Genomic DNA, 19,682 nt, shown 5'->3' with positions numbered 1-19,682 from the left:
CGCTGAGGCTTCTGGGAGGGTCATGGCGCACACAAACGTCGGCCAGAGAGCCCTCTGGTTGAACAACGCAAGGGTGTCTGAGAAGGGGAAGATCCTGAATGGACAGATTGATCCCACCAGGTTTGAGTCTAAGAAAAAGGAGATTGAGGCTTGGGGCTTCCTGATACTACAGAAACAAAGCCCTAGAAGCCCACGTTCTCCCAGTTTGTCACAATGAGGCCTCCCTCACAGAACTGGAGGATCCCTAAGAAGCCTCAGCAGCCTTCTCTGGCAGCTCCGACCCAGGGACAGACTCAGTCCGCTCACCAGAAACATGGTGCCTCAGGACACAGGCCTCACTCCAAGCAACGAGCAGCGGAGATCCCTTCTATCTAAAGGGAAGGGGAAGAAGCGGCACACCGAGCACAAGGTGCGGCGGCTCCTCCTCTGACCTTCCGACCAAATCAAATCACATTCATTTATATAGCCCTTCTTACATCAGCTGATATCTCAAAGTATTGTACAGAAACCCAGCCTAAAACCCCAAACAGCAAGCAATGTAGGTGTAGAAGCACGGTGGCTAGGAAAAGAAAGGCCAGTCTCCTCGGGAGTCCTGCGACAGGTCACACACGGCAGCGGTGTAGCATGGACGCCCCCCACCTCAAGATCCATAAACCCTCGTTGGGGCGGGTCAGCACCACTGTTCCCCAAGTTCAGTTCTCAAATAAAGAGTTTCCATCACATCCAGGCCCACGGCCGAGGATGATTGTTTTGCTCCCCTGTCCCCCCCAGAGGACAGGCCGGTTCCCTTGCTCCTCACAGAGAGCAGTGGCATGAGTGTGCAGTCCTACTCACCGTAGACCAGGAGTACAGACTACAATTCGCAGGGGCCCCCCATGTTTCATGGGAATAGTGCAGTCCACAAGGGTAAGCGGGTTGCGTCCTCAGAGAGCCGTTTGAATGGTTCTGAGAGAGGAAGCTCCCAGGGCTTTGATGCTAACACATCACATGCTGTTAGATTAAATTCTGCCAAATGAGTGGTTCACCACAGACCTCAAGGATGCTTATTTCCAAATCAGAGTTTATCCTGCACACAGGAGATATCTAAGGTATGCCTTCGACGTGGCGAGAGCGACGGCTTTTCGTCACTGCCTCTGAGTTTGCCTGGGAACATCAGTCATGTACTGGATGTGTCTGAGTCTTCTTGGGCTCATGGCCTCCATGATTGTGGTAGTTCTGCTTGGTCTTCTCCTCATGAGGAGCATTGGGTGACCTCACTCTGCTTGGACCTGTCTCTCCACTGGCACAGGCGCGTGCTTCTCTCTGCAAAGTGTCTATCAGCACTTCAATGCTGGAGAGACCCATAAGGCTGTTCTGCCCTACTGTGAGAGCCTTCATGCACAAAGTAGTGACAAGGGCAAGGCCTTTGTCGTTAAGGTCTACTTGGTGGCGATTTCAGCCTTCCATGTAGGACGAGGTGAGACGACGATTGGGGCACACCCTCTGGTTTGGCATTTTATGAAGGGAGCGTGCCGTCTTCGTCCAGTCTCCAAGCCACTTGCCCCACCATGGGACTTGGGACTGGTTCAGGATGCACTTACAGGCAATCACTTTGAACCCCTGGAGACAGTGGCTCTTAAGACTCTGTCTTATAAGACAGCCCTGTTGCTCGCCTTGGCTACGGCCAAGTGCGTTTAGCGGCCTTCATGCGCTCTCAGTTCATCCTTCATGCACTCAGTTTGCCCCAGACTACTCCAAGGTTATGATTTGTCCTAACGCTGCGTTCATTCCTGCGATCATTCCCATGACTTATAGTAGTCAAGTCACTGACCTCTGTCTCCTCCACCATCCACCGTTCCTTTCTCCAGAGCAGCGACGCATCTACATGGACAGGACGAGGCCATTCTGGCGTTGTGACCAACAGTTGTTTTGCTTTGTCAAAACAACAGGTTCAAACAATGCCTCTGGTTCAAACAATGCCTCTCCCATTGGAGGCTATCGCCAAGGCGTACAGTTGTCGGGGATTGCAGTCTCCCCTGGTTGTCCAGGCACATTCCACTAGAGGAATTGCCACGTCAAGGGCACTGTTCAGAGGCATCTGTCTTGGAGACATGTGCTGCCGCTAGTTGGACTTCCCCTCACACTTTTGTGAGGTTCTATTGCCTGGACGTTACTGCGCCCTCCCTGGTACACACACTCCTTGGCGCTGGAGCTGAGTAGGATGGATTATGTACATTATTATGTACCACAACAGGCTTTTCAGGAAACGAGCTATTGGCTATCGGGAATTTTTGCAAGTGTCCCATAGTGAGATATCGAACTTAGTCGACTGAAAGAGAACTTTGGGTTACGGTATTTAACCCCGGTTCTGTGAAGAAGATGAGGGAGACATCTCACAAGATTTACCCTCTTGCACAAATCGTGTAAGAGGTGGTTCTTAGAATGAGGAAACTAGAGCAGTGCTGGGTGTTATATAGACATGCAGAGCCTGATTGGTCTGTTAGGCGTGATTGAAAAAGGCTTCAACCAAAGACCCACAAAAGAGGACATGTCCAATGGTGAGATGTCTCCTTCAGAGAACCGGGGTTACATACCGTAATCCAAAGTTTTATGTTGTATTACTGTCATCTAGCTGATGAGTTGTGTGTTTGCTCACATGCATTTTGGTGTTTGTGTACCAGTATGTTTGATTGCCATGTATCTGTGGGATTGCTCACTGAAGAATAAATCTCCCAATCTCCTCATACTGTAAGACCATTCATCAAGCCGTCTGACTTCTATCACATCCATTCAACTTTGAGTGTGTTTCCCGTCTTCATGGAGAGCTACAGTTTTAGGAAGAGGGCAACAACGAGGGAACAGAGGGAACATTAAAAACACTGAACTCTTCTCGTCGTATGTCTATGACAAAGCCAAAGCCAGATGGGAGTTCTTCTGGCCCTCACATGTGAAGCACATGCTCACAGAGTGTGTGAAAACAGCTGTAAAATTCCCCAGAGCTCTAGCTAATTGAAAGCTTACCATCTTCTCTTTGTATTTCCTGAGCCGTGGGGGAGCAGCGTGGAGGGACACTGGCTTTGTGATGAGACTAAAGGAAGTGGATGGGAGTGTTTAAGACAGCACAGATCTGTCATACACTGTGAAGTGGAGCGCCACTCTTTCTGTGTGAGAATCTAACCGGTGTGAGATCTGTCAGCGGGGATTCTGTGTGTGTGTGTGTGTGTGGGGGGGGGGGTGTTCTGAGTTAATTGAATGCAGTGTTGTCTGGAGCCTGTGTGTGCGCATCCTGAGGCATTGTTGCCCACAGAAGGCCTGACAGAGCTAAACCCATACAGATGTAGGATCTTAATTTGAGTCAGTTTGCTACAGCAGGAAAATTATCCTGCAGCAACAGGAAATATGAATTATTATGGGGAGTAAGTAATGGATATTTTTGTAGGGTTTGATAATTTTTTTGTAAGGGAAAATCAAGTCTGAAATTTCTAATTAGAAATTACAAACTTCAGAAGCCTTTTTAAACCTCAAGTTTTTAGTTTCCAGCATAGCAGGAAAGTTCTCCCTCAACGTGGTGATGAAATTAAGATCCTACATCAGTACGGTGAAAAGAAAGGAGAGAGTAAAAGAGGAGATGAGAGAAAAGAGTAGCTTGGGAAGAGAAGAAAGAGTTTAAAGGTAAAAAAGGAAGAGGGAGAAAGCAGCATACCAGGGAGGGAGAAAGAAACAAGGGAGTGAAGGAAGCAGCGGACCTTTTCATGGCATCTCAAAAGGTAGAACTAGTTTAAGAGTTAGAGATTGTGGGCATTGTATTTCAGGTTAACCACAGAACTGATATCAGACCACCCTACGAGAGAGTGTGTTTAATCCTGTGGGCAGACATCAAATGGCCCAAATAGATGCCATCAGCACTGCATAAATTAACACCCAACCTTACAGTGGAAAAGAACGCCGACATTCCTAACTTTGACTCTTTTGTTTTTTTAACAAGTGACAACTTGCCAAGGTGCACTGTGCTGAGATTGCCAGGTTGGTGTCGGATTCCTGGGACGTACGCCCTGGGTACTGCCGTGTTGACAGCTGTGGCGTTTGTGAGGCACTGAGGAGTGTGGGTAATTTGCCAATGAGAGGCGTACTGATGGTAGACTGGGGGATAATTAAGAGGGTAGGCTTGGGTAATGCACCACCATTGAGATGATGAGATGACAACACAGAGAGAAGGGTTTTGTATTTCTGGGTCTAAGCCTAAGAGGGCATTGGATGAGAACATAATTTGCCAGAAAGTAATGAATTAGAATGCATTGAGTTTGATTAAACTTTGAGATGTTTTCCTGCTTTGTACCCATTAGTCTGCTGAGGTGATCCTGTTTGCATTTCTAGGGGTTGAATTATAACCTTTGCCTACGTATTACCGTGTTCACTTTCAACACCTTCCCTTTGCTAACCATAGAGGTATTTACAATCCAGACTTTTCAATATTGTATGTCAGAATTGAAGAAGTATTATCCAGTGGAATGTCTTTGCAGTGAAGCTAATCATGTTGAAGAATTTGGCCGTAAATATTTGAGACCCCTCCAGTATTACTCAATGGTTCTATTGTGCTATTGTGTTATAACTTGTGTTGACATAACTTTTTTATTTTACCTTTATTTAACTAGGCAAGTCAGTTAAGATCAATTTCTTATTTTCAATGATGGCCTAGGAACAGTGGGTTAACTGCCTGTTCAGGGGCAGAGCGACAGATTTGTACCTTGTCAGCTCGGGGATTTGAACTTGCAACCTTCCGGTTACTAGTCCAATGCTCTAACCACTAGGCTACTAGGCTATATTAGAATTAGAATAAAAACAACGATCACGAGAAAAAGCTGAAATTGATGTTTTTTTTAATGAAAATTGTTAAAAACTACATTTTCCGCACACTTTACAAGCACTTAATACAGTCTTTAAAGATATTACATGGATGAAAATTAAATTAACATATCAGCTTCAGACATACATGCTTTGAGCATTAAGAAAAAGGAAAGAGAGCAAAATGAATTAACATTATGGTATAACAAAATGAAGAGGAGCTTCTTTAAAATAAACATCAAAAGATCCAACAGAAAATAAAACAGAAAAACAGAAAATAAAATACAATTACATTGTATCATTTGGCCTCCCTGTTTTGCAAATGTCATATGATATACGCACAACCTCTTTCATAAGAGTTGTGGACATGTTTTCGACAGATCTTGGAAACCAACCAAGGCTTTACAAAAGTTACCACAAACAATTTGTGTAAAACAACAGATCCAAACTTGCAATGGAACAATATTACAGGCATTTCTTTGGTTTTGATATAACCACATCATATCAGGTACATCTTTGGTTTCTCATAGCTGCATGAATTTTGCCCAATTTAAAGTTAGGCCTTCAAACCCAAAGGGATGAGTAGGAACACAGTCTAGGACATGCAATGTTTTCCCTCCACTCACCAGGAGATAGGAATGAATATTGATATTATTGATGGTCTTGAACAAGAATAAGGCATAGGGAAGTAGATACTGTATGTGATTAACCATCCCTAAATGGTAGAACATGGGCTCCCAAGAAGCCCCAACAAGTCTCATCCTCCTCCTTATCACAAAAAAAAACTCTGCCAGTTTGTAACATGAGAACCTGACACCATGACTTAATTCAGTGGCTTTAACACAGCTCATACAAAGATGCTCTGTCCTGACAATATCTTAATCCTGGGCAGAGCCATGAGCTGCTGGCACTAATGAGCAGTAAATTACAATAGGATGGAGAGAGATCCCGTTTATAAAGGCTTCAAAGGACTCACAACTCATGAAGAACAAAGGGGCTTGTTTTTTTGTTAGGATTGCCCATGTTGTTGGTAAGAGGATCCCACTTTGACCTCCCTTATCTTCATCCCTACTTTAGGTGTCCCCCTGGGGTACAGGGATCATGGCTGCGACAGCATTGGGAAAGGCCCTTGAGACTGTGAGAATGTGCAGACTTGTACCTTTACCTCTGTCACTGCTCAATCTACTGTGGTTCTAGTAAGGATATCAGAAGCTTGTTCTCGTATGAGCGGCGTGTGTGTGTGTGTGCATTTGAAAATGAGCTCACTTCATCTCTAATGTTTTGTGAGTCAGTTTATTCAGACATGCCAAAATGGTTTGAGATGAAGCCAATTAAAGTCTGAGGTTTCAGTCGTTCTTCGTGCAGGTTAGTATCTTTGTCTGATATACAAAGAAACAAGATCTGCATAGCCACATAATGTGGGTTGGATTGACAACTGTGTGCCTTAGGTATTTAACCATTTTTTTCTCTCTCTGAAAGGAAAATCTGTGTACATAAGTTTATTATGATAATTGAATGTTTAGAACAGTGCAAAAAAAATGTTTTTTTTGCGATGACTTTGGGGCCTTAAGGAGGCTGGGGGGGGTGGGGGATCTTTAATCTTTATAAGTAATGTGATTGGTGAAATGAATGCTGAGATCTGTGGTTCTGATGGTGGAATATCATGAAAGTTTTTAGTGCATCTACGCTACATTGGAATACAAAATAATAACAATAGAAGTGTATTTTTTTCATAATTTAGGAGCAATATATTACACAGATTCAAATTTTTATATTAAACAACAAATGAACAAAATAGTTATATAAAAAGAGAAGTTGGAGAGAATGCTAAATGATTTTGGGCATAAGTGAACATTTCCTTAAATTTGGCTCAAATAAATATAAAAAAGTAAACTGTGTTATCCAGTTCAAACATACTATACTAAAACAGTTTGCATACAGAATGAAAAAAAGCACTGAGTGTACAAAACATTAACAACACCTTCCTAATATTGTGCCTCAATTTGTCGGGCCATGGACTCTACAAGGTGTTGAGAGCGTTCCCCAGGGATTCTGGCCCATGTTGGCACCAATGCTTCCCATAGTTTTATGAAGTTGGCTGGATGTCCTTTGGGTGGTGGACCATTCTTGATACACACTGGAAACTGTTGAGCGTGAAAAACCCAGCAATGTTGCAGTTCTTGACACAAACCGATGAGCCTACTACCATACCCCATTCAAAGGCACTTTCATATTTTGTCTTGCCAATTCACCCTCTGAGTGGCACACATACACAATCCATGTCTCAATTGTCTCAAGGCCTAAAAATCCTTCTCCTCCCCTTCATCTACACTGATTTGAAGTGGATTTAACAAGTGACATCAATAAGGGATCATAGATTCAGCAGGTCAGTCTGTCATGGAAAGAGCAGGTGTTCTTAATGTTTTGTACACTCAGTGTATATATCATAAGTAAAAATAAAGAAAACAGTCCAACAAACTAAAACAAAAGGAATCCATAAAATTCCTGCTTCAAAAAAAAAAAAAAAAATCTGCTAATGTCCTGTACAGTCTTCAAAATATCAGCTATTCTACTGCATAGATTATCAATACATTAACAACTTTACAGGGGAGCTTCACTCAGACATCAGTACAAATAGTACATTAAATTGTCAAGCAATGCAGAATTACTTTGAGACCATGTATTGTTTTTAATGATGATTCATGGACTGAAGGGTGAATCTCCAAACCTCACACCAAATAAAAGCTTCAGAATCAACTGTTATGTTACATTAGCAATACAGCCACAAGCCATCTAGGGCAGGTTCTGAGACACTCGTGAAGCAAACATCATATTTGACCTCTGTTATCACCTGACAGTGAAAGGCCGTTGAGGCGGTACAGTCACTGGTCTGGATGCTTAGCTTGTAATGCCAAGCAAGGTACTGTCATCTGAGGGAAAAGGATCGTTTTGGTCGTGTTGGCTAGTTAACCACAATAGCACTGGCATTTCTTTCAGTTCATCAGCTGCATAGAGTGAATGGCTATGAAGGTTTTGCCTTTCATAGTCTTTGGTAAGCATGTACCTGTTTGTCAAGAGATCCTGATATATTACTAGGGCTTTTTGTTCTAACACCATAACATCTATTTACAGTTATTTTGCATTTCTTACTCATCAATTGAAAAGCATGAGATTTGTATGGTTTCAGAGCCTCAGAGAGTAGTCCCTGTCACAGTGCAGGATATACCCATGGCTTGCATAAAGGCAATCTCTGGCCATGGCATCCTGGCAGACAGTGAATGTCTTTGGTCAACTAGGAAAAGGGTACGAAGCGAGTGCGCGAGAAATAAAATACAAACATGCAGCATTTATTTTTGGGGGAGGATTCATCTTTTTTTGTTTGTTCATCTTCTTTACTTTTGCTCTTTCTCTCTTCTCTCTCCTGCATTTCCTCTAGCTGTCTGACAGTCAATAAGGCCTCCAGACAGACTCGTCCATGCGTCCAGAGCCGCTCATGGCCGTGGGGGAGTTGCTGTGGCTGCCGTCTGCCTCCACCCCCTCGCTCTGGTTGTTCAGGCCCTGGTTCATCAGGCTGTTGCCCCCTCCAGAGGCTGAGACTCCAGAGCAAGGCAGCAGGCGGGTGGGGGAACGCTCACCCCCGGTCCCGGCCGGGCCCACCATGGAGAACTGGTAGGAGCCGGACCCGGTGCCATAGTACAGGTGGTAGGGGGAGGAGTTGGACTGGAAGTGGCTGCCCTGGTTCTGGTTTCCAGGGTAGGGCGGGGGCAGGTAGGTGTGGTAGCGGGAGGAGGCGGACATGCCTGTCACACTGAGGCCTCCGATGCCCGTGCTGGAGGGGTTGGCTGAGTAGGTGAAGGCCCCTGGGTAGTGCATACGTGGGTCTGAGAAACGGGGGTCGGTCAGCGGGGACAGAGAAGGGAAGGTGGTCCTCTGGGGGAAGAGGTCAGCGGTGGGACCTGAGCGAGGGAGAGAGACACGACAGATTTGGTTTAGAAACTCCTGGCGCACATAGATCAAACTCATGGAAATGTTTCAGAGTCAAAGTGAGATAGGGACAGAGTTCCTTCCTTTGACAGGAAGCTGTAGTGAAGTACCACATCCCCAACTGACAGTGTGGGGCCTCCAGTCCACAACCCTGCAAACACTAGCTACAAGTAATAAACTGAGACATCAAGCTGTGACAGCACATCACCACACAGCTCTGTGAACCAGATGAAGTTATGAGTGTCCTCCCTCTCAGCCTTAACATACAGAACCCTACCAGCCGAACTAGAGTAATGTACAGGAACAGCGTTCTCTGTTTGGAGGAATGAAAAGAGGTATTGTCAGAGCAGAGTGGTGCTTTGAGTAAACACTGCCAGCTTGTTGTGCAGCGTGTGCTGTTGTGTAACTCTACATACCGCACATCAAACTGATGAGAGAACAGGAAACTAAAGAGGTAACCATCCCATTCAGACAAACAGAGGGAGGGAGGGAGAGAGATTTCTATGTATTTGTGTATTTTGTAAAAGTAATGCAAGCCGTCTCAATGTCACATTCTTGTCAGTGCTAAACTATCCTGAAGTGTAGTCACATAGGTAACACAGCACACAAAAGCCAGCTGTTTTGACTTAAATTTCACAGCCAAACATTCCCTGATTTATTCAACTGATCTTGCTCAAGGGTTTGACTCTGCAGTTTTTCTCGCTGGGATTTGGGGCAGCTCCTGTCACCAGCATATTTCCTTAAACACAACACCATACCGCCCCCCCAAAAAACATGCATGACTGCAGGGTTAGGCTGATTTGGCAGTTCTTTCCAAAGGTGTGTGTTTCAAGTTTTAATGTCACGTACAGTGAAATGCCTTTCTTGCCAGCTCTGACCCCAACAATGCACTAATCAATAAGAATGTAATACTAAAAATAACAAGAGATCAAAAACACACAAGAAATACAAATAAGAACACGAGAAAGTAAGTAAGCATACTATATACAGGGTCAGCCAGTTCGTTTGTGTGTGTGTGTGTGTCTCTCTCTACCATTGATCTGGTAGCTGGCTGTTTTGGCTACAGCATGCTGCCACCTACTGTACTGTAGTATCTGGGTTTGATAGGTACATACAGGGACAGATACACACACCATGCATTGAATGTATGCACCTAGGCCTTCAGCTAGCCTACCTGTTGGATCAGTCAGGTAGAGAACCCATAAAGGCTCCACTTACAATTACCAATATTGACAACGGTGATTTTTCTTCTTCATTCCGTGTGATGTAGGCTTCTGTAAACCAATAAACTGACGTTTAATATCTCTGTTAAACGGACTACCCTTGTATTTTAGTTGGGTTTTGACTGTCTCTATGCACACTCTCAGGACTTGACCCACTCACGCACACTGACACTCCACACACACACACACACACACACACACACACACACACACACACACACACACACAGTCACACATTGTCACACACAACCTTCGTTTACGCTGCTACTAATCTTTATCCTGTATATAGCTTCTTACTTTCCCCCGTTCTTCAATTTGTATTTATTGTGTGGTTTCTGTTCTACGTTAGGTTATTTTCAATACTACATTGAGTTTGCAAGATAGGCATTTCACTGTACTTGTGCACGTGACATTAAACCTTAACTCTCTACTCGATCAGTTTCACTTCTTTTTGGCAGGCAATCAGGAATGAAGGTTTGCTCAGGGTGCGGCAGTCAATCACCTCTGAGAAAGTAGGCCAACGGGAGCCATAGAACACCTGACAACTGTCACTCATCTCTTAGGTCACGTCTCACGGTTTTCTTGTAACTGAAGCCATGGTTTTTGGAATAAGAAATACATGTTTTATGACATTAAATATGCAGCATAGGCCTATATCTGAGACTTATTATGGCATTGTCATTTAGACTTTGTTATGGATTTTGGTTTTGTGTCATCATTGGTAAGTCTCCCCCTCTTGCTATCCTACTGCAATGTAAATCATCCTGTTCCTTCCCTATATGCTGTTGCCCACAGTGTATTGATGTATAAAACATTAAGAACACCTACTCTTTCCATGACATAGTCTGACCAGGTGAATCCATGATCCCTTATTGATGTCACTTGTTAAATCCACTTCAATCAGTGTAGATGAAGATGTTAAATAAGGACTTTTAAGTCTTGAGGCAATTGAGACATGGATTCTGTGTGTGGGCCATTCAGAGGGTGAATGGGCAAGACAAAAGATTTAAGTGCCTTTTAAGATTTAAGCACCCGTTTAAGTGTGTCGAGAACTGCAATGCTGCTAGGTCAACAGTTTCCCGTGTGTATCAAGAATGGTCCACCACCCAAAGGACATCTAGCCAACTTGACACAACTGTAGGAAGCATTGGAGACAACATGGGCCAGCCTCCCTGTGGAACGCTTTCAACACCTTGTAGAGTCCATGCCCCGACGAATTGAGGCTGTTCTGAGGGCAAAAGGTGTTCCTAATGTATTGTAGAATCGGTGTATGTTTTAATCTAGATGTACATAGGGTAATGGGCTGGATGCTTATCTTGTCAGTAGAACTTTTTGTGACCTGTAGCATGGGTGATTTTCTAGTACATAGGAAAGAATGGCATATGTGTACTGATGAATAGTTAGTTATTGGGTAAGGTGGGTATGCAGGTATGCATGTATGCCCTGGAATTTGATTGACTTCCTTGTCTTTTGCTGTGGCTTGGGAGTGCTCAACCTACATTGTGATTGTCAACAGGTGTGACATGGTTCCTTGCACCTGCCCCCCCCCCCCCACCCCCGTCTGAACCTACTCATTTGTTTGTCTAATTCCACTGGATTTGGTTTGGATGGGCTCAGTGTTCCCACATGACTCTAGTATAAAATGTGGATTTGGATGGCAGAGAAAAGACAGGCTGTATTTGTGAAACAGCAAGCGCTTGCACGCCACAGCCCCGAGGGGGGAAGATGCTGAACTTGCGTGCCATAGTCTTGTTGAAATGTCTTTCCCCTACGTCTGGAGAATTGGGTCCATTTTCAGCAACAAAAAAATATGTTCCTTTGCAATTTCCACGGCTCCTGCTTTCTTTTCTCAAGAACACATTTATTTTCTGCAGTTGAAAATCTCTTCCTTTTCGGATGAAGGGGGGTTACTGAGGAGGGTTGGGGGTGTTGTTTCTTTTTCCAGAGTCTACCAGGCACCAGAGTCGGGCCCCGTATCTGATTTCACGCAAAGAAAATCCAAACCTTCAGCTGCTGTTGATTCAGTATAAGTGGAGTCGGCCCACTAATTCCTACCGGACTCCCAAAAAGCTCCCTTTCTCTCTCTCTCTCTCTCTCTCTCTGTCTCTCTCCATCTCTGTCTCCCTGATAAATATAGGCTTCAGGGTGGAGCCTGTATCTGTGGCACGGGGACTTGATGGCTCTGGCGGCTTTGGCCCACCCCACACATGATCTCTATTTAATTGTCGCCAGTGGAAACGTGTTGACTAAATTGCGGCGGGGAGAGGCTCCTGTATTTTGTCAGGGGAAACTCAACTGGACACTTATCACAACACCTTAATGGGGTTGTGTCCCGTCACAACCTTGGCGGTGGGCCAGCCAGTCACCACCACGGTTTACCTCTCAGCAGCTCAGCTGCTCCCTCTAGAGGAGATGGCTAGATCAGCAACTCTCTACTCACACACAGAACCACAGTTTTGCAATCTTCTGTTAGCTACCCTGATCTACACACAGCCCCCTCCTCATCTCTCTGCCAGCTAATTATAGGCTGAGGCTCTAAAGCTCCGGGGCTCTGGGGCTGTTGTAACAGCGGGGCTCTGGGGCTGTTGTAACAGCGGGGCTCTGGGGCTGTTGTAACAGCGGGGCTGTGGGGCTGTTGTAACAGCGGGGCTGTGGGGCTGTTGTAACAGCGGGGCTGTGGGGCTGTTGTAACAGCGGGGCTGTGGGGCTGTTGTAACAGCGGGGCTGTGGGGCTGTTGTAACAGCGGGGCTCTGGGGCTGTTGTAACAGCGGGGCTGTGGGGCTGTTGTAACAGCGGGGCTGTGGGTACAGGGGAGGAGTAGTGTTGGATCTTTGGTCCTGATGTGGCCTAGCTGGTAGCAGTGGCCCACCCAACACATGATCTCCATTAGGCTCAGCTGAAACGTGTTGACTAAATTGCAGGGACAGGAGAGGGGATGGACCCCAGAGGGCTAGTTGGTGCGGCCCGCCGTCTGTGATGTTCCCACTCTAAAAGGGGTGGCGGCTGGGAATCAAGTTTTTTTTTAATAGAGAACACATTGTTCTAGCGCGCTCCTTTTTTTCCTTCACTCTCCTCTCTCTCTCTCGCTCCCTTGCTTGTGTGCACGTTCCCATATTGAGTTCTGCCACACCGCAGGAGCGGGGGAATCTCTTTCTCTCTGTCTCTCTCGCTTGCTCTCTGAGGTCCACTAGTCCACAGTCAAGCGTGTAACCCAGATATGGAGGGAGGTTTGCCTCATTTGCTTACGGGAGAAACTGATTTTGGTTGTTAACATAAGGGCGAGCTGAGTTCGCCAGTGAGGTGTGTGTATGTGGAGGGGTGGGGGGGATGCAAATCCAGGCCCTCACCTGTGAAATGTTTACTCAGGCTGAATGCAAACTGTGACGAGCAGCGCCCAGGGAATGGTGTCTCACGCAAATAAGTGGAGGGGTGGGAAAGAGGGAGAAAACCTCAGGCCAGACTGGCCCAGAGAGAGAGAGAGAGATGGAGAGAGAGATCTCTTCTCCTTTCATCTCCTTCCCTCAGACCGCAGCCAGAGAGGAGTGACTGTCCCATGCTTCCCAGACCATCACTGATTTAAGAGTAGATTAGATTTTTTGGTGATGAGTTGTTAGAATGAAAAGTTATGTTACGAATGCTGAGTGAGATCTTGATCAAACGCTGCAAGAATAGTCAAAGTTTGGCCAAGAAATACATTGCCAGGGAAATAATGTTGGTCCACAAGCCAAAGAATAGGAGACACAAATGAACACAAATGATCCTTAGATGTTTGTTTAAGCGCTCAGGCCTTGGGGTTGGAGCTTCGCATCTGATGCAAATAGCCTTCACCTCTTACCGTGGCTCTTCTGAACTAGAACAACACGGTCAACAACCCCAAAGCCCTCTCCATTGCAGCCACTGTAGCATGTGAGCCCAGCAGGTTTTGCATGGCTCTCCCTATCAACACGATTGAGGCATTAGGGAGTTTGTGATGATACAACACCAAGATTTTCCTAATGCATCAATGAACCAGATGTGATTTATGAGTTTGTTAACTAAATCAACTGTTGTTTCCTACTATGACTTATTATTATTATTTGACCAGGTAAATTGACTGAGAACACATTCTCATTTACAGCAACAACCTGGGGAATAGTTACAGCGGAGAGGAATGAGCCAATTGTAAGCTGGGGATGATTAGGTGACCATGAGGGCCAGATTGGGAATTTAGCCAGGACACCAGGGTTACCACCCTTACTCTTACAATAAGTTCCATGGGATCTTTAGTGACCACAGAGAGTCAGGACACCCATTTAACATCCCATCTGAAAGACAGCACACTACACAGGGCAATGTCCCCAATCACCGCCCTGGGGCATTTTTTTAGACCAGAGGAAAAGGTGCATCCGACTGGCTCTCCAACACCACTTCCAGCAGCATCTGGTCTCCCATCCAGAACCAAACCTGCGTAGCTTCAGAAGCAAGCCAGCAGTTGAATGCAGAGTGTTATGCTGCTGGCCAATGAGTTCTGGCCAGGTGGCATGTGCACTCTTCGATATTATTATTGATCGTAATAGTTAAAAAATCTCTGTCTCTCTGGAATTGAATATGAAGTTCATGATTAGACATTAGGACTTCTCCCCACTACCGTTAGTCCCCATTAAACGCCAATTCCACTTTTCACACCCTTGTGAGTATTTTGTTCTGAAGTGAATATCTGTCAAGGGAATGTCTCGCTCGCATAGTGTCAAAAGTAAATACGTCAATCTATACATTCCATCTCTGCGTACATTCCATCTTCTAGTCATTGAAAAATTATGAAACTTCTGCATTGTGTTTGGAAATCACTGACAGTCACATCTAAAGTGTGTTTTACAACGGGGACTTTCTCTTATCAAACCTTTTGAAAACCATGATTTTACAACAAGCCTAATTGATGAGTCATACAGAAGGGGCTTAGTATGAAGATCATCAAGGAGTAACATTGAATGGTGTATAAGCAGATGACTCAGCAGGTCTGGTGCAGTGTGCTTCGGTGGTTTCTGGGAAGAGAACGGGTGGGTGGCTGTGGGGCAGGAGAAGAAGAGTGCCAAAACACCAGGGAGGGAGGGAGGGAGGGAGGAAGGGGGTGTTTTGGAATGTTCTGGGATCCAGAGCTCTGAAGGCAAACCAAAACGCATTCCCCAAAATGTCACAACGAGTGGAACGCCCATTGCATATCCTTAGTCCCAGCTCTTCCATTATCTCTATATTAATTCCACCTTGTCAAAGAGATGATTGACTGACTATTGATATGAAGCAGAGTGTCTTAATTGTTGTTCTCAGCTACTCCTGAAGATGTTGGACAGTGTGAATTGGCGAGGCTAATGTTGTGTATGTAGTCCAAGCCTCCTCAATCATCCCCTCTCTGTACATTTCATGCCTGTTTTCTCAGACTAGTAATTATGGCCATCTCTTATTGCTCACCACGCCTCTCGTACTGCTCAGTGATTGGGCCTGGCATGTTATGATTAAGCCTCAGAAACAAACAAACAACTTCAAGCAAACCTCTTTCCCATATAGGTCCTGCACAGAGATATGACTCACGCTGAAATGCACCTACAACCAGAGCAGGATACTTGTTCACTTCCTACCGCTGTGCGAGAGGGTGTGTGAATGAGAGAGGCCGAAAGAAAGACAACAAAACAAAAAAAACGAGCGACAACAATAGAGAGAAAGCACAAGTGAGAAGTAAGGCGACGTAGAGCAGTTTGGGATAGGGGCCCCAGGTAGAGTAGATATAATATCTCTCTTACTTGACCATCTGAGGTCGTCCTCCACCTTGCATGTCTTCAGAGTTGGTGGGTCAATCTGGTCAGACCACAGGGCTGCAATGGACATAGATAGTATGTGTTAATGAAGGAGAATTTAGACATGACACTAGCCTGACACTACTGTAGTCTGGGCAGGTATGACAACGACCTCATTACATGAGTGTTTCTAATTCTGATGCACAGTAGAAGCGCAAGAGGATTAGAGAGAATTGTTTCCGGTTATGATTCTGTAGGTTCTGTGCATGTACTGTGTTCGAGTGAGGGGAGTGCAGATCTCTTCAATGCCCTAAAAAAAGCCAGCAACATGTCAAAGCTATCTGAGTGTGGTGGTTTGGCTGTCTACCTGTGACAGGCTTGCCTGTGCTGACTGAGCAGAGAGGAGGGCAGAAGGGGAGCTCTCACTGGAGTGAGACTAGAGCGAGGGCTTGGGAAAACAGGGCTGAGGGGCTGGTGGAGCTAACAGAGATATTTTGGTTTCTCAGGGGTCTGGGAGGAGGAGGTGTGAGGTCTTTGTTGGCCTGTCCAGTCAGCCTGTCAGGGAGTGAAGAATCCTTACAAGCGCAGCGCGTGAGACCCTGGTTCACACTCAATGGCCACACCGCAGGAAGCTGACAATTTGACATGCAAAGAGTGTTAGTTTGCTCTCGGACATTGATATGGCAATTGTTACAAGCCAAACTGCACGAATGAACCGTGGACCTCAAACACACATGCTTTTACTTGTACACGCACACACATGCAAACACATGCACACACATTCTCAAAAAAACACTAGTTCATATACAGATTCAGACATACTGATAGCAGAGAAACGGTTAGATGTTGGCAGTCATATACTGTATCTCCTGTTATGAACAAAAATATAAACGCAACATGCAACAATTTCACCGATTTTACTGAGTTACAGTTCAAATAAGGAAATCAGTCAATTGAAATGAATAAATTAGGTCCTAATCTATTGATTTCTCATGACTGGGCAGGCCCACCCACTTGGGAGCTAGGCACACCCACTGGGGAGCCAGGCTCAGCCAATCAGAATTACAGACAAAAATACTTGTCAGTTTCATCAGCTGTCCGAGTGGCTGGTCTCAGACGATACCGCAAGTGAAGAAGCCTGATGTGGAAGTCCTGGGGCTGGCATGGTGACACGTGGTCTGCAGTTGTGAGGCCGGTTGGACGTACTGCCAACAACGTTGGAGGCGGCTTATGGTAGAGAAATTGACATAATTCTCTGGCAACATCTCTGGTGGACATTCCTGCAGTCAGCATGCCAACTGCCACTCCCTCAAAACTTGAGACGTCTGTGACGTTGTGTGACAAAACTGCACATTTTAAAGTGGCCTTTTATTGTCCACAGCACAGGGTGCACCTGTGTAAGGATCATGCTGTTTAATCAGCTACTTGATATGCCACACCTGTCAGGGGGATGGATTATCTTGGCAAAAGAGAAATGCTCACTAACAGGGATGTAAACAAATTTGTGCACAAACTGTAAGAGAAATAAGATTTTTGTGGGTCTGGACAATTTCTGGGATATTTTAGCTCATGAAACATGGGACCAACACTTTATATGTTGCGTTTGTATTTTTGTTCAGTATACTGCAACTCTAAAATGTGCAGTTTTTTCACACAACACAATGCCACAGATGTCTCAAGTTTTGAGAGAGCGTGCAATTGTCATGCTGACTGCAGGAATGTCCTCCAGAGCTGTTGCCAGAGAACTGAATGTTAAATTCTCTATCATAAGCTGCCTCCAATGTCGTTTTAGAGAATTTGTCAGTACATCCAACCAGACCACGTGTATGGCGTCACGTGGGCGACCGGTTTGGGGATGTCAACGTTGTAAACAGAGTGCCCTATGGTGGCAGTGGTGTTATGGTATGGGCAGGCATAAGCTATGGACAACGAACACAATTGCATTTTATCGATGGCAATTTGAATGCACAGAGACACTGTGATCAGATCCTGAGGCCCATTGTCTCGTTATTCATCTGCTGCCATAATTTCATGTTTCAGCATGATAATGCACGGCCTTATGTCGCAAGGATATTTACACAATTCCTGTGAGCTGAAAATGTACCAGCTCTTCCATGGCCTGCATATTCACCAGACATGTCACCCATTGAGCATGTGTGGGATGCTCTGGGTCGATGTGTACAACAGCGTGTTACAGTTCCCGTCAATATCCAGCAACTTTACACAGCCATTGAAGAGGAGTAGGACAACATTCCACAGGCCACAATCAACAGCCTGATCAACTATATGCGAAGGAGATGTGTTGCGCTGCATTCATGTGAAATCCATAGATTAGGACCTAATGCATTTATTCCAATTGACTGATTTCCTCATGAACTGGAACTGTAACTCAGTAAAATCTTTGAAATTGTTGGCTGTTGCGTTTATATTTTTTGTTCAGTATATTTATATTGCAGTTTTGACATGAACATACAGTAACTAAGGCCTGGAGAGTTCCTGGTCATGTCTCTGTCCCTAGCCGGGCTACAGTAACACTACGCTATAGTATGAGCTGAGGAACAACATCCTAACCGCTATATTAGCAGTTGTGATCCTGACCTTGAGAGGGGCCAGGAACAGGGGGAGGAGGTGGAGGGGGATGTTCACCTATGCCCACACTGGGCCCAGGCTGGCTGGGGTTGGGGTGTGTAAAAGCTCTCTCACCCCCGGAGCTACTCAACTTCCTCTCCAAAGGCCCGGATCAGCACTTAGCCTCTGAGAGGTCCCGCGCTTCGCCCCACAATGGGAAATTCTTACACATAAATGGGGTTATTCAGAAAGATTTCGAAGCAGCTGGTGCGATCTGCTCAAGAAAATAAACATTTCCTTCAAATATTTTGATTGGCTGGTGGACAACGTCAATACCCACGGCACAGATTACCCCTGTTAATATGAGTCTCAGCCCCCTGGGTGGGGATAGAGATTGGGGGAAGGGGGTAGGTGCATTAGGGGTAGAAGACGACAGCCGCGTCACAAATATGAACGTTTTTGGGGTGGCATCAGTGATGGCTGGGAAGACACAAATAAACACATGCTCTGCTTTTTGAAGTGCATTTGGAGATGAAAGGGCCAAAATGGCGTCTGTCCTCATGACTCCGGATTCGGCAGCGCCTCAGAGACATGTAATGCGCCTGTCGTAATGAAACGTGTCATTGAGACACAGTGAATGCTGGGCCTTGTGCTGGCTTCCTGTTTCGCTTAGGCCCTAGGCGTCACCACGGAGAGATAGAATGTGTGAGAGAGAGAGAGAGCGAGCGAGAGCGAGAAAGAGACGCCAGCGAGGAAGGGAGAGGGAGAGAGCGTGTTAGAGAGCGACTGAGAGGGGAGGAACATGGCCTTGGCTCAGCTATGTGGGACATTTGATATGTCTTTTGAGCCCTCACTTAAACATGAGTAAAAACAAACACATCGACTGAAAAATCCTATGTTCTATTTGAGAGCCCCCTGCCCTGCCTCCCTTTCCCCTCTCCTCAGACTCAATAGAGACTGTTCATTGCGCACATGTAGTTTCTGTAATTGCTGAAATGTAAAGCTCGACCCGGCTCTGATGTTAAATTATAACTAACACAAACAGTTGAGTCTGGGAAAAAAAGCTCTCTTTTCTCTTTTTCCAGCTTACTGTTTAGAGATGGCTTCAAAAGAGTTTTTTTTAAATTGGAGAACAAAAACATTTTCAGTTTGAATAATTCAGATCTAACTAAGGTCACAAAAACATAGTAACCACAAGTGCAGCTCTTAGGCACCATAACAAATAAACCCCATGGCGACCATTGATATATTATGTAAATACAGCGCTAGAGAAGTAAAACAGAATCTCTCGTCGCTGGTCTGGATTCCCGCTAGTTT

At 45.3% G+C, this 19,682-nt stretch overlaps 1 protein-coding gene across 3 annotated transcripts in view; it reads right to left on the bottom strand.

The window, feature by feature from the left end:
• Window positions 1-4,839: 4,839 nt before the first annotated feature.
• The window catches only part of LOC135525970 (runt-related transcription factor 3-like), a 77,493-nt gene continuing 62,650 nt past the window's right edge, over window positions 4,840-19,682 (bottom strand). For 2 of the 3 annotated variants that reach the window (XM_064953955.1, XM_064953956.1), the window contains exons 7-8: window positions 15,804-15,875; window positions 4,840-8,777 (exon numbers count right to left, since the gene is read on the bottom strand). In XM_064953955.1, coding sequence (XP_064810027.1) covers window positions 8,269-8,777; window positions 15,804-15,875 — 581 coding nt within the window. In that variant the 3' untranslated portion in view covers window positions 4,840-8,268. The remainder of the gene's footprint in view (window positions 8,778-15,803; window positions 15,876-19,682) is intronic. The other variant, XM_064953957.1, reaches the window with a different exon arrangement.

This window comes from Oncorhynchus masou, chromosome 32, assembly GCF_036934945.1.
Source record: "Oncorhynchus masou masou isolate Uvic2021 chromosome 32, UVic_Omas_1.1, whole genome shotgun sequence".
Classification (NCBI taxonomy): Eukaryota; Metazoa; Chordata; class Actinopteri; order Salmoniformes; family Salmonidae; genus Oncorhynchus; species Oncorhynchus masou.
The sequence above is the reverse complement of the archived record's forward strand: the minus strand, read 5'-3'. Positions and strand labels throughout refer to the sequence as shown.